The sequence below is a fragment of the Etheostoma cragini genome, chromosome 4 (genome assembly GCF_013103735.1).
Source record: "Etheostoma cragini isolate CJK2018 chromosome 4, CSU_Ecrag_1.0, whole genome shotgun sequence".
Taxonomy (NCBI): Eukaryota; Metazoa; Chordata; class Actinopteri; order Perciformes; family Percidae; genus Etheostoma; species Etheostoma cragini.
In genome coordinates, this window is record NC_048410.1 from 20,721,096 (window position 1) to 20,735,745 (window position 14,650).

The following is a 14,650-nucleotide window of genomic DNA, read 5'->3' on the forward strand; positions in this document are numbered from 1 at the left end:
TCAACTAAAGCTTCCTGACTCTGGGATCTGAGCATGGCGTCTTAAGTGCTCTCCTGGCAGCTTTGTGTTGCTCAAAAGACAGAGGCTCGGGATACAATTCAATTAAGTTCAGAATATACCACAACAGGCTGTGTCTTCTTATTAGAACAAAGCATGACAACAGTAGTCCCAGTGTGGGACAAAGCACTGAACTAATTCCGGGCTTTGCTTTTTATCAAAGAAACAACCTTTAGTTAATAATTGGCCTGCATGATTTGATGATATTTAACTAAACGTTACCATTCCTGATACTGGTATTATTTAATAAATTAATTGCGCTTAATTGACTACAATTGCATCTTTTGAGCTGAGTTTTAGTGCCTTGAACATTCACTAACAATGATATTCATGGGTAGACTGGGTAAACCCCACCCACTATGCTGGCGATTTGTTTAATTCTCCTGCTTCAGTTAACAATTTTGAGGAAACCAATCAAAAACTGGCTTATCTACCTGGCGTGCTATTGGTGGGTTTAACACAATGACTATTGAGAAGCGAGTAATCAGCGTCTTCTTTACATTTAATATAAACACTGAACTCCACTGAATCGCAGCAAACCCGTTGATGCCACAGTTGCTTCTATGTCACCCGGATCGTTGTTCTGATTGGTTGATGGACTTTCCAACTGCGTACAGAGTCATTAGAACTATGCCCGTTGGTCACGCTTCTTTTGCAGAGAAATTACAGAACAATTGCCCCAGACCAATGCTCAATCTCAAATCTATTGAGTTTGGCTTGGTCTGGTGATAGCCAGACTAAATCATGTGGAAAATAGAAAGGAAATACATCACAATTTGTAAAATTACTTTAACTGTATATTATGAAACACATTTTATTAAATTCTCTGCTGCACTGACTTAACTCATGCATAAAATGAACATGCTGTTTCTCTCTAACATGTAGTATGGTTTATAGGGTTAACCTTGTAATCTGAACATATTTCCTCTGGGGCTGTGGCTCAGGTGGTAGAGTGGTCACCTACCAATTCAAAGGTTGGTGGTTTGATCCCTGGCCCTGCAGTTATTACTGTCCAATGCAGTCCCCATGGACAAGATGCTGACACCCAAATTACTCTAGATGGTGCTCCATCAGAGTGTAAATGTGTGTCAGTGTTTTTCTGATGAGCATGTGGCACCTTGTATGGCAGCCTCCGTCAAAGTGTATGAAAGTGTTAATGGTGAATGGTTCCTGTCCTATGTAAAAGGGATTTGAGTAGTCATTAAGACTAGAAAAGCGCTATATAAATACTAGGGTTTCTGCTATCGATTATTTTAATAATCAAGTATTGTACCGATTATTCCATTGATTAATTGGGTAATAAATGCTTTTGCTTTGTTTTAAATTCCAATCGTAAATGTATAAAAGAGGTTTCATTTATAGAAAAAGCAACAATTTTATTGCTTAAATTGCACACAATAACAGGAATAGACACTAAAAGTTTTTAAGGACTAGCCTCGTGGGTCACCCTGCTTCTGAATCAGGTTACCAAAGTACGTTTTTGGTGGCTAAATGTAAATCTTCTTCGCACTTCTTCCCCTTCATGCTTCTGGTTTTTTACACTGCATACAAAAAAGCTGTACACTAAGCCCAGGTACAGTAGATGTGACTTTACAGAGCTTACAACAAGGCTAATTAACTCTCCAGTTCCATGGGACACATTTTCAGAAGGCTTATCTAAGTGAAGTTTAGAAAGAATGAAGAATCCAGATATCACCGGCTTGGTCCAATTCACGTACATATAAGTAGCCATGTGCAAGAGGCGCTGGTGCAAGAGGGGCTGGTTTGTCCCAGCAGTTAAATTTACCGACCGCTTTTGTTTCTGAATTATTGAATCAAATTATTTGAGTAACTCGAGGAATCAGTTTAGCCATAGTAAATACAGACTTTCAGTTCATTAGATCGATGTTGTGACCTAAAATCTCTGTTAAGTTGCTGAAATTATTACTCATAATTCTTTTTCACAAAAATAAAATACTTAATGCATTGGTTTATTTCTGAAAGATAGTTAATTCTGGAAGGTGCAGACCTCTCCAGGTCATTTCATAATAATTAGTTGTGCTTTATCTGGTTGACGTTGGACGACGATTGCATGTGGCTATGAGTCAGAGTATGTCAGTCTCCAGCTGACTCTGCTAGCATATGAATTTACGTAACAAATACAATTTATTTGATTGAGGATTTTGTTTCATGGCGGTTTTCCACTGCGTGGTATCTACTTGACTCGCCTCGACTCTAGTTGCCTTTTTTGGTTTTCCATTACAGAAAAAATTCCATGGGACCTGCTACCAGGGACTTTTTTTAGTACTACCTCAGTCGAGGTTCCAACGAGCTGAGGCGAGCCCAAAAGGTGACGTGAAAACCTGCAGACTGCTGGTTGGTCGGATCACTGCGTTGTTAGCAGACAAGAGTGCGGAGTGTGTGTCCAGAACAAATGGACATTTAAAAAATAAATCTAGCCAGACACCGACAGATTATCTACTCTCTGCACTATTCTCACTTTTCAACTGTTCAATATTAAGGGCTGTTAGGGGCTTTATGTCGTTTACAATATTGCACACTGTTACTTTAAAAAAACAAGACAAGTTATCAAAGAAAAGTTTTCATTTAGCTTTTCAAGTAGCACATCAAACCCTCCCGGACATCCCGGTCTTCTTCCTCTGCACCCTGTGACAGTGTCCACCCGGCTCTGCCGTCCCAGATGCATCCCAGTCGTTGTCATAAATCTCTCCATGACTCTCATAAAGATTATACGAAGTCCAGCAGGTCACAACCAGAGATTTCACTGGTCGGACGTCGCCCACCAGACGGTCTGCGGCGGCGGTTTTGCAGAGCGTGAATGCTCTGAAACACAAACAGCACACATGTTGGTGTGTAATCATGGTTGCTAAAGTTCATGTACTTTATATAACGCAAGCGTAAAGCGTTAGTAAATACTGACCGGAGCCCCTAACACATGCAAATGTTAGCTAACGTTACCAGGAAACTTAACTTACCCGTTTGTGTCGGCGAACAACAGTCATGTCGACGTCTGAACTCCATCGGTATTCCCAAACTCCTGATTTTTTTAGCGGTGATTTTTGGTTGCTTCCTTCAGCTTCTTTTGAAACAAAACTTTTCTTCTGGCTGTGGCGAGTAGCCGACGTGCTGTTGTGAGTCGCGTTGAAAATTACATCATCACGCGTAGCTATGGTGACCAGCCACGCTGAGACGTTACTCATTTTGCAATGGAAAACGAACGTAGAAAGAATCGAGTCGAGTAGAGGCGAGTCAAGGCGTGTCGAGTCAAGCTGTTACCAGCAGTGGAAAAACTCCATTAGTCTGTTTTTATGTTTTAATGAAAGCTCTGGTTAAGCTCCGTTCAGAGCTGCGGTCACTCAGTCTAACACCCACGCATCTCTTGGTAATGAACCTCTTTAAAAACCATTTAATTAAAGCCAGCCATAGCACACACTTACAGTGCGTAATCTGTTCACAGATTCACACACAACTGCAGTTAGGTATAAACCCTTCTACTACATTGATATGGTTTCAACAACAGTTTATTAGGTAGTATTAGGGACAGCAATTACTGAATTACCTTTGTTGGCTTTATCATCTATTTGAGCACAGCGGTCTTGTCTTTAGTAATTACTGTTGCTTTTCCAAATTCTTCTAATGCTTTTATTAAAAAGCCAAATAAAAAGAAGACAGCTGTCTGTTCTAATTAAAGTGTAAAATACAACATTTAAAAAAAACATCCTAATCAGCCAGAGTTGATTTAAAGCGTTTGCTTTGAATTTGCAGAGAAAATAAGAGGCAAACATGTTCAACACTCCATTGGCAATAGTAAAATTGTATACAATAGGTGTGATAGTGACTGTTGTTAAATCTTTGTATTAGAGGAGTTATTAGATAAATTGTTATAGTAATTAACTCATAAAATATGTGGTATGTTCTGCACATTTACTTGGTGTTCGGTGCCATGTTACACCTGATCTTTGATATTGCAGTGTTAAATTCGAAGACAATAGTGTGTGGGATTCAATTCAACTTTTGGTCAGAACAATGGTCCCAACCCTTGCTGTTACAGCACTTTTAACTCCATTCAACATGAAGCATGACAGATTCCCTTCTCTCTTAAGTGTTATGACCGAAATAGAGAGAAACAGTCCTCATTTTAAATTACAGCCCATCTTGTCTCATGGTGAATATTTTATTTTATTGTGTTTGTAGCAGGTAAACAACACTGTAGCTGCAGTGAAACATATTACATTTCTGGTAATTTTGTCAGAACCCGACAAGTTGAAAATACCAGTTGAATAATAAGGCAGTGCTCACAAAAGAAATAATGTAATATTTCATTTTTTATTCACAGATTAACTTACATTATTCACATCATCAAGGGACAAAATCTTGTTCCTGAGTATCAGCAAAGCTTGACCTTGTAGAATTAAAAAAAAATCCATTAAGATTTACCAGCAATTATGGCTTGAAATACTGCCCATATCCATGAGAAATAACTGTCAGTGTCCACAAAGTCATTCACTGATTTATTGTCAGGGGAGAAGGGTATGTCTTTGTCTCTCTCTGTCTCTCATGGTTTCCAATACTAATTTTGTTTTCTCTAGCTTTGGCTTATTCATGTTTGCAAATGTAAATGGAGTTGTCCAAAATAATTACAATAACACATAAATGAACCTTATTATAAAAGATGGGTGCTGCTCTCTCACATTACACACAATTTCAAGACTTAAAAACCCCTTACATTACTCCTTTGCAGTACTCTAATTTGGATAAAAATAGAAGGGATGACTGACTACCTTGTTGCTCAGTTAATTCAAAAAAACATTAGACAGTCTTTACAGTGCTATTCACTCTGATTGACTCTGTGTCCTAGCTAATTATTCTCATAAGTGTCTGTCTGTAGTGCTTAATCTTAGCACTCCATAATTTGGATGCTTGTACCCCTGATGGGCCATCGCTCAGCAGGGGTCATCAACTGGCCGTCTTTTCTCCAAGCAGGGCCACACTAGTTAATTGAGGTTAATTTATATCTCTGAATGACTGTGAGCAGGTGCTGGAGGTTGATGGTGGTTGTCAAGCAGAGGCATGTCATGAATAATTTCCCAATTGTTTTCTTTCTGTAAGTATGGCTGTTGAAGTTGAGTTTCAGTTTGGTGTGGGTTGATACACGCAAATCAATCACACTTTGTCCTTTGTTATGCTTTTGTGTGGAGGAAAGAGAGCCAGAACCAGAGTCAGTGTGTCATGCTTCATTTCATGAAACACCTGATTACATTTTACCCTTGAAAAAAAATTGTGGGACAAGCTATGTGAAGTGTTTTGATTTACATAGTCCAGACTGCGCAGGATCTGAATTACAGCATTATGAACACTGTTATGCTTACTATGTGAAGCTGCTTTGCCACCATAGTTAATCAAAGAAACTTTGATTATTATTATTAATTATTTGGCAGAATGATTAACATGATTGTGTGAAAGGAAATACTCCCATACTTTATATAATGAGCCATTTTCTCCCACTCAGCACCATCCATGGTGGCTGGCATGCAGCATCTAGGCTGCCGTTTCAGACAACATGTGGATTCTTTTGTGTGAGATGGCATAGTATTTTCCATAGCTTTTGTTCAGTTAGAGAAAAAATACACTTTTTGCTGCTTATTTATGTATTTAATTTTATTTTTTGAATGGAATAGAGTTACAACTAAAGTTGGTGGATTTCATATAAGTCACGTCTATTTTTAGTATTTCATGGATATATTGAAGTTTTTTGTTTAAGCAAAATAAATCATTTCAGTCCGTGAAAATTCATTTTACTTTTTTGATGTCTACTCTGTTGTTTGCTGTTCATATGTGAGTATTCATTTTGAAGTAATGAAAAAGTTTTAAAAAAGCACACACATCCAGATGATAAAATTAGGTGCAGGACAAACGAACATGTCTAAAAAATATAATATACAGTATATATTTCTTATTCTTCTTTAAAAAAAATTTAGTTTCTAAAATACCGTTTCTTATGATTCATACAGCAAGTTATAAAGTTATAAAAATGTTTGCATGTGATTCTGTGATTACATTTGTTTCTTTAGTAAAACCGAAGATCATAAATAACTGGGCTGTTGTGTTGGTTATATGCCAAAGTTATGAAATTAGACAGACTGGTTTATGTGCATCCATGTGCATTAATGAATGTGCTTCTTTGTGTCCACATTAATTAAGTTCAGAACCTTCTTTCCCAGGTATGAGATCCGGGACCCGCACATGGTGGAGGAAAATGTCCTGCAGATCCTGAAAGAGAGGGCCGACTTTGACAACTATAAGCCCCGGCCCTTCAACATGCGCGAATTCTACGACCGAACGGGCCACGATATTAAGGACATGCTGCTCTCCTGCTACTACCGAGGCTCTGAGTGTAGTGCTGAAGACTTCAAAGTGGTGAGTCAGGCATGTCAATAGTTAAATGTTCTCTGCAGGGCCAGCTGAGGCCTGCCCCAAGGTCTCAACAACAAGGGTCAACTGAGCATGTTTTACATTGCTAAGGTTTATATATTGTTATAAAATTTATATTTAACATTTATATATATATATATATATATATATATATATATATATATATATATATATATATATATATAATATGATTTCAGTTAAGTAGTCATTGCTGAAGTTTGCTTGCGGAGATGACATGGCAGTGTGAATTGTATAGACTGTTTCTTGTTCTCAGTTCAGTTTGTGGGGCTTCCTCAGTCCAGATCCCTTTGTTCCCCCATCAGGATAGGAATGAGAAACCATTGTGTAGAATACATCTTATGCTGATACACACTATGTACTGTGCGCTTATGTTGCCAGGTCTTAGCGTGCTAGTCTACAATTTGAAAGGTTGAGCAATGCTCTCATAAAAGGTTGAAATTTGGTCTTTTGCTGAACCGTTGGATCAGTGCCATATTGCTTGATTTATGAATGATAAATTAAAACATTTTGGAAACTCTTCTGGGAGTGTTTGTTTTTCCTCATCTATCGAATGGTTACAGACATCCAGTTATTACTGGACCGGGAGTCTGCTTGACCTTAATGTCTTTTGTTAAGTGTTTCAACAATGTACTTTGTTTTGTCAAGTCTGTCTAATAACCTGTTTACATGCATAGAGACTAGGGCTGTGTCTCAAATCGCCTACTCACATTAGTGTACTTACAGAAAGTACACTTTGTGCACTATGTACTGACTTTCATAGTGCGTAAATTTCGACAGAGGAGTGTTGTCTCAAATCGCTCTTTGCCATGTGCACTTACTGGAAATGACAACCACATTTTAGCCCATCTTCTGTAAAATTTTGAATTTCACCGAGGGGAGAGCATTCCAGTCTCCTATTGTTTTGCTTTGTTTTTGAAATTTTACCAAAAATAAATGTGATTTTGTTTTAATTTGCTCCGTGTCACACCAGGATGATGACTGGAACGCCGCCGTCATGAACGGCCGAACGTCCCCCCCCCCCATTAGCTGAAAACAGTATTGTAATATTCGTTCTTGTTACTGCACTCTCAACGGTTTCATGAGGAAATCCTTGTGGCCCATAGATAATATAAGATAATAAGTTGTTGGGAAGCATTACCGTTACAACTTACCTAATAGACAAAACATCATTACATCTTTTATTTTAGGTCGTGTTTTTGTTCTAAATGGTCTCCATACATGACAATACAATAGTGAAAGCAGAGATAACAGAATTGACATTTAAATAGATGTCATTCCTCTATTCGTAGATGCACTATCATTATATGCTTGCTACAGTCAGGCAACGTGTAATACAAAAGATTACAAAGTTAAATACTTTTAATATAATTTTATTTTAAAAACAGCTTGTGCTTATAGTTCTGCAGGCTCCCCCCAGGCCATAGCTAGTTTGATGGGGATAGGGACATGAGGGGGAACTTCAGACTCTCCAGGGGATCCTTCTACGGTCTGACGGCTATCATTGCCCCTAAATGACGGACCTCTATTCCTCGTCTGTCCCTGAAGAGATTGGTTATACAGGATTACATCAGATCGAGGCATTAACAGCGGATACATTAACAATACATTTCTGTTAACAATACCGGCAGACAATAAGCTGATCGCTGTTTTGCTGAGCTAACGCTCACATCGGAATATGTACAACTTGTTAAGATCCCACATTTAACGCTAAAATCTTCTACAGTGGGACGATAGATTAACACAGACAACAATATACTACATCACATGTAACGTTAGCTTAGAACTTATTTGCCAGTATGGGTAAACTGCCGCTGTTAGCTAGCAAAGATTGGCTTGCTAGCATGTCAAATTATAGTACCAATAAAGGTTATAATTCGTGGTACGAAAATTATTACTGACTGTAAAATGAACCACATATACATATACAGGTAGCTTATATGTTATAAGTATAGCAAAAAGTCTCACGTTCAACTTACATTTGTAGTGCTCCGTTGGTCTCGCTAGCGCGTCTTTGGCTTGAACGTTTTTTAACTGTTGTTAGCTCCAACCCTCCGCTACGTAGCCAAGATGGCGACCTTTGAGTGTGGAAAGTGTCCATCGGTCCACACTCAACTTTCGGACCGTTTTGAGTGCACCATCCGGTTACTTAAAGTGCACTGCGTTTGTCCGCGCTTCGACAATGTGAACGCACTATGTACTTAAATAATTAGTATTAAGTACAGAAGTGCGTGATTTGAGACACACTGTTGAGTTGCCCAATGATCGAACTTTTATCACGATCACAATTTTGGCTTCCCACAATCAAACTTGCGTATTTTATGATATTTTAAATGCGTCATTCCGTTCATAGATGTTCTAGTTAGTATCTTTTAGCTCACAGGGCTCTAGTGTGTGACTAGCATTCTTCCTAGGTTGCACCTAATGTCCTCCGCATCTGCTGCATCTCCACAAACGAAGCAATGTAGTTTATATTGATATGGTTGAATTTTGCGGTACATGTCCCATTTTTTCTGTAAAGCCGTGCCTGTTTTTGTATCTCTCATCTTACTCTCCGTGCAGCCCCATCCCGATTCAGTCACATACGGCTCCCCAGCAATTCAACCCGTGCTGGACCCATTCATAATGAGTCAGCCGTCACTGTGAGTAGCCTAGCATACGTCCATTGCACCCCCCTCTCCCCTAGCTCTTTTAATCAGTTATTGTTGAAAACAACTGAAGGAACTTTCTCAGAGGTACTTTTATTTCAGATCATTTTCATTTACATGTTGCATGTTACAGCTGTATGTACATACGTACAACTTCAACATAAGAAGAATGTAGCATTTTATGGATGTGAAAGCAGTTATAAATAGCCTATGTGACAACAAAATTTGTTTCGGTTAAAATCAACAAATCGTGATAATTAATTGTGATTTCAATATTGATCAAAAATAATTGTGATTATCATTTTGGCCATAATTGTGCAGCCCTTATAGAGACTCCAACTGCACCCTTGACTTATTTTGTAGGTAACACACTCATTGGTTGGTAATTAAATGTGTATTTTGCTGACACCTAATCATTTCCAAACATTGGTAAAGAGATAGAAAATTAGCAGTTATTTAAATCTTTAATTTGCTGGATGTTTAACTTTCTTCCCCATCTAAATTTGTCTGTCCGTGGTTTGGTACTGGCCATAGGATACAGTGTGTTTATCACAGCCTGTTTGCTGAGAACGACGGCTTACTGCTGCTGGAAATAGGGTTATGAGTGCAGTGACTCTCAACCATAAAGGAAATGTTTGTACCTTAATACAATACAATGAAACAGAGCTGCAGAGTTGGCAGATGTTTCTTCAGTGACCCTTTCAAATTACATGTACCATTCAGATGAATCATTTATTATCTTCACTTTTTTGATGGCTTTTGCTATTTTATTGTAAGTAAGGAAGGCTACAGTTACTAGTGTTTGTTGCTGTTTGTCACCCTGTTGTTAACTTGGTTGCCATGACTTTGCGAGTGATGATGTCCTGTCACTTTTCCAGTTGCTCTGGGAGAGATAGCAGATTACAGTTCGCTTGAGTTCAGTAGAGCAGACAGCTCTGCAGAGTTGTGTAATTACGACTTTATGACTTTTCATAAACAGCTGAAGGAGCAGCGATGCCCGGTGTACATAGCGGAAACCCTGTTGTGTGTCTGTCCTATTTTTGCTACCATTGCAGCAGACATTTTACTGTGGCGGGCCTCCATCAACATATCAACATAGTGAGTTACTGAGTTACTGTAATTCAAACATTAGTGCGGTGGGCCACTTTGTTGCATTAAGAGTGGGAAGCATATCTTAAATTATAACGTTACATTTCTGCAATGTAAAACCCTCAGCCAGTTTAAAAATTTAAAATGTTAAATTAATTGATGTTGCAAAGGAACCCCAAAACATTAAGATGGAGAGAAATCATCTCCATCTCAGAACAATGAGTTTGAGCTGACTGTTGCATGTAAAATAGATTGCATTATGAGCCACAAAATGAATTCCTAAAATAAAATAATAATAAAAAAAATAAACGGAACAACCATCCAACAGATGCCAGAGCAGGTGGCGAGTGATGACGGCACTGAACTGATAAGGCTGATGTCTCTTGAGAATCCCGCGGTAACTGCGACCTAATACACATTTGTAAATGTCTCATAAAGAGTCCAGCCGCCATAGATCACTGAATATCTCCTCTTTGGGGCATTTATTAGTAGATGCTGAACTCTTGTTTCTGAGAAAGTGGTACTTTTTGCTTTTGAACTAAATCAGTGCTGCTCCTCCTCCTTAGTGATATGCTCACCCTGTATTTCCTGTCACTTGTAAAGGAATTTATCCCCTATGACATAAACTTAACTGTCTTTTTAAAGGCTGAGACATTTCAACACAAACCTGACCCACACAATACTTCAATAAATGCACATGCATAAAACTATGAGTTAAATTACAGGTGCACTACAGATGACAAGCAAACTGCTCTTCTAGACCAGTGCACTTGCACTGCAGTTTGATAAACAACATGCATGTCTGTAGGCAGAGAATGCGTCAAAAGTAGGCAAGACACTGTGTGTCCTTGAGTGGTCCTTTGAGGTAGAAAATCTCATGCTCTGAACATTATCCCCCCTCCTCCATGTTCTGTAAAACCATGTAGTACAGCAGTGGGCTCCTGTAATGTGCTGATGTGACCACATTTACTGTAGTTAGTTGTGCTTATGGCAGATGCTTCGCATGGCTCTACTGTACTAGTACAGTAGTGGACCTGGATAGAACAGCTCAGCAGAGAGCACTAATGGTGTGGAAAAAATCCTCAGTGCCATAGAAAAAGGAAAAAAGTACAGTGAACACTCCCACCAGTCTCTGCCTCCAAACCCCAGCGCATGGAAGCAGTAAAACTGTGATTAACACTGTGGGCAGATTCTGCTTGTTTACCCCTAGCATCGTCAGCGTGCCTCGCTAGCTGCTCCCTGGCTGTGGAAGATAGCCAGAAACAAATGTCTCTGCTACATATGGCATCAAGGAGTCTAGTTGCATCACAGCATTTTGTCAGTTGTCTGATAAAGATGGAAAAATTAAACAGTCAGACCGCAGTGATGGTAACATTTAATGCAGATAGTCTCACATGGGATGGTGAGAATCCGCTAGGTAATGCTGTCTATTTGTTTTGATGGCTGAATGGACTGATTACACATTGTTTTCAGCTTTGTGCTCATTCAGGTGTTGAGTCCACAACTAAACAATCAGAAGCACAATATGTCAGAGGTGGTTGTCATCTATTATTGGTCAATGGTCCCAAACCCAATGGGTCACAATGCCTTATAACGAATTTTTAGTGATAACTGCTGTAAGTGTTACACATTAATACCTCTCTTTATCTCTCTTTGTGTCCCTGCCTGCTCTTTCTCCTTGGAAAGACATTTGCTAATTAGGAATGCAGTAGGTTTCGCTTACGTCTTTTAGCTCGGCTGATATTAACGAACAGCAGGAAAGAAAAATTACCCTCAATTAATATTAATAGGTGGCCTTGAGCCATAGCTGCAGGAGATAATAAGAAAACACTATAAAGTGAGTAAAATTCAAAGAACATAATTTAATTTTTTATGACCCTATATTTAATTAAAGGGACACATGCGTTGAGAAATCATAAATGTACAAAATCAATTTGAGAAGAAAATGATTAGGTACACAGTCTATCTTGGTGCATTCCTAAGGATCTCACTGCAGATACATTGTTGATAGGTGATTGATGTCACAACAGCATTGTGGGGGCGGCAGAAAGAGAGAGAGAGAGAGAGAGAGAGAGAGAGAGAGAGAGAGAGAGAGGGAGAGAGAGAGAGGGAGAGAGGGAGAGAAGCAGCAACAACAACATACTGTAACAGCAGTAGCAGTACTATCAGTAGACACACAGGTGTGTGCTCATTTAACCTCGCAGAGAATGCGGAGCTGCACTGGACTGTATCTTCCTTTTCAAGCTACCCAATTGTGTGGCCAAACACAATAAAGTATGGCAGCTCAATAGGTCTCTCATTTTCCACTCTCTTTTTTGGCTTCTATCCAAATGAATAGTAGGAAATAAAAAAGGGTATGGGCCATAGTAGTATTTAGACAAGATCTCAGGCAATCTTGAACAAATTTGGAGAATCATCACACTTCACTAGTGTTCTCCGTGACCCTACATTTTTGCCATATGAGACATTTTGTTTAATCTCCCTGTCAAGTCTGTGCCAAACTGTGCCTTTTCTTAAAGATAATTTTCTCTTCGCATTTATAAGTTAAAATAATTATTGATTGCTGTAATAATTCGTCCACCAAATCTATGTGAAGGTTTCCCTTAGACATGGAATGAGGGTGCTTTCTTTCTTTTTAGTCTGAAATTTCCTCATTCGTGTTTAAAGGGACTGTATTTCATTGCTTAGCAATAGCGGAAGGATACTGGTAGTCCTGTGTACGCTTTGCACTTTGATTTCTTAACCTAATTCCTTATGTAATCTAATTGAATTATATTAGCTTTAAAATGTGATGACTACTGACACCAAGAGTCTTTTGATGTACCTGCCATTTGTAATATCAGACATTCCAACGTGCTTTAATCTCCCATTCCTCATCAACAGTTTTTGACACAGCTCAGTTTTGTTCCACCCTCGTCCTTCATTGCTATTCCAGTCTCATTCATCAGCTCAAAGCCGATGATTCTGCTGTTCTTTTTGGCTGGACAATTCCCAGCATTTTCCTCTTGAGGATAAATCAATCAATTTGCTATTACTGTAGAACTAAAAGACATGGATCAGTCAGGTTGTTGCTGAGTAATGGATGCATCCCTAATGAAAAAACAGACGGCTGCTCTTTGAGTATAACGAGGCCAGTGGCTCACCCTGACACAGTATTGTCTTTCTACTCTCATTATCTGGCAAGTTGAATTAGTAATTCAATAGAATTGTGAGGTGACAAGGTTTTTGTACTGGGACTTTTCAAAATATGTTTCCAACCATTTAAGCTGCCTAATTAAACATTTATCACTAAACAATCCTGCATCCTGAAATGTCTGATTCCTAACCTTTTTTCTTCTGATGTACCTCCACAGCCCTACCAGATGAGTATGTATCATTTGAATGTTATTTCTTACGACCCCCTGGAGTGGATTTCTTCAAATTTGATGCAAACATCCACTGAACTGACTTTATAGGTCCGTCCCATTCTCATGAATGCAATACTCTATCTTAAGAAAATGTCTTTGAATTTGGCACAAATGTTCACTTGAACTCAAGGATGAAATCATTTGATTTTGGTGGTAAAAGTTCACTGACCTCACAAAATGTGTTTTTGGTCATAACTCATGACTTACTACACAAATTATGACATTTCACACACAAATGTCTAATAGAATGAAAGGATGAAGTGATGATATTTATATCCAAAAAAGTCAAAGGTTGACTTACCTGTGACATCAATTGTTTAAATAAAACTAAGAAAAGAATATTATTTAACAAATTTTTTTTTAGTGTGGTTCAATTGCATCTTGTGGTAATTCTGGTGAAGATAAACATTTTATGTTGGCTTGTGTGGTTACTATGAATGAAGTGGCAATCTGCTTTTGCTCTTATAGTTACCATAGCCCACGCTAGGTAGTTTGATAGCAGCCTGCCCCCTGCGTCATTGCCTGCATTTAGGCTTTATCAACATGGAAGGGGGGAATGATACTAGGGATAGATTTCCTGATGGGGGCTTTTGCAAAGCCAAGCATATCCTTTCCCTCCTACACACATACACAAAAGGGCACATTTTACCTGACCTCTTAGTTGCATCTGTAATTGCAGAATGATTTGACAGAGATAGATTCCTGATGTGTGAGGTACAGGGTAGACAGAAGGTGAAAAGAGGAAAACTCAGATGAAGGCAAATACATGAGAGATCTGAGAATCCAATTAATCACTGTGACCCTGTCACTACTTCTACTGTTAGAAAAATGATTTTTAATAATGAATTGGGTGGGGGAGAAGAAGAAAGAGATGGAGAGAACTTACCCCCTAAATAATCAATTCTATGGAGATCAGAGGCAACGGCTCTGGCTGTGCAGGACTTTGGAGTGAGAGAAGGAGACTGTGGAGGGGGGGGGGGGGGGGGGGGGGGGGGGGGG

The 14,650-nt window shown here is 38.9% G+C and overlaps 1 protein-coding gene and 1 long non-coding RNA gene across 2 annotated transcripts in view; one reads left to right on the forward strand and one right to left on the reverse strand.

Annotated features, from left to right (window-relative positions):
• asic1b (acid-sensing (proton-gated) ion channel 1b) overlaps positions 1–14,650 on the forward strand; it is a 160,823-nt gene that overhangs the window by 5,983 nt on the left and 140,190 nt on the right. The window contains exon 3 of the mRNA XM_034869617.1: positions 6,279–6,474. Within this exon, the coding sequence (XP_034725508.1) occupies positions 6,279–6,474 (196 nt within the window). The remainder of the gene's footprint in view (positions 1–6,278; positions 6,475–14,650) is intronic.
• LOC117943480 overlaps positions 10,792–14,650 on the reverse strand; it is an 18,310-nt gene continuing 14,451 nt past the window's right edge. Inside the window, exon 3 of the long non-coding RNA XR_004656358.1 lies at positions 10,792–10,802. This is a non-coding gene — a long non-coding RNA (uncharacterized LOC117943480). The remainder of the gene's footprint in view (positions 10,803–14,650) is intronic.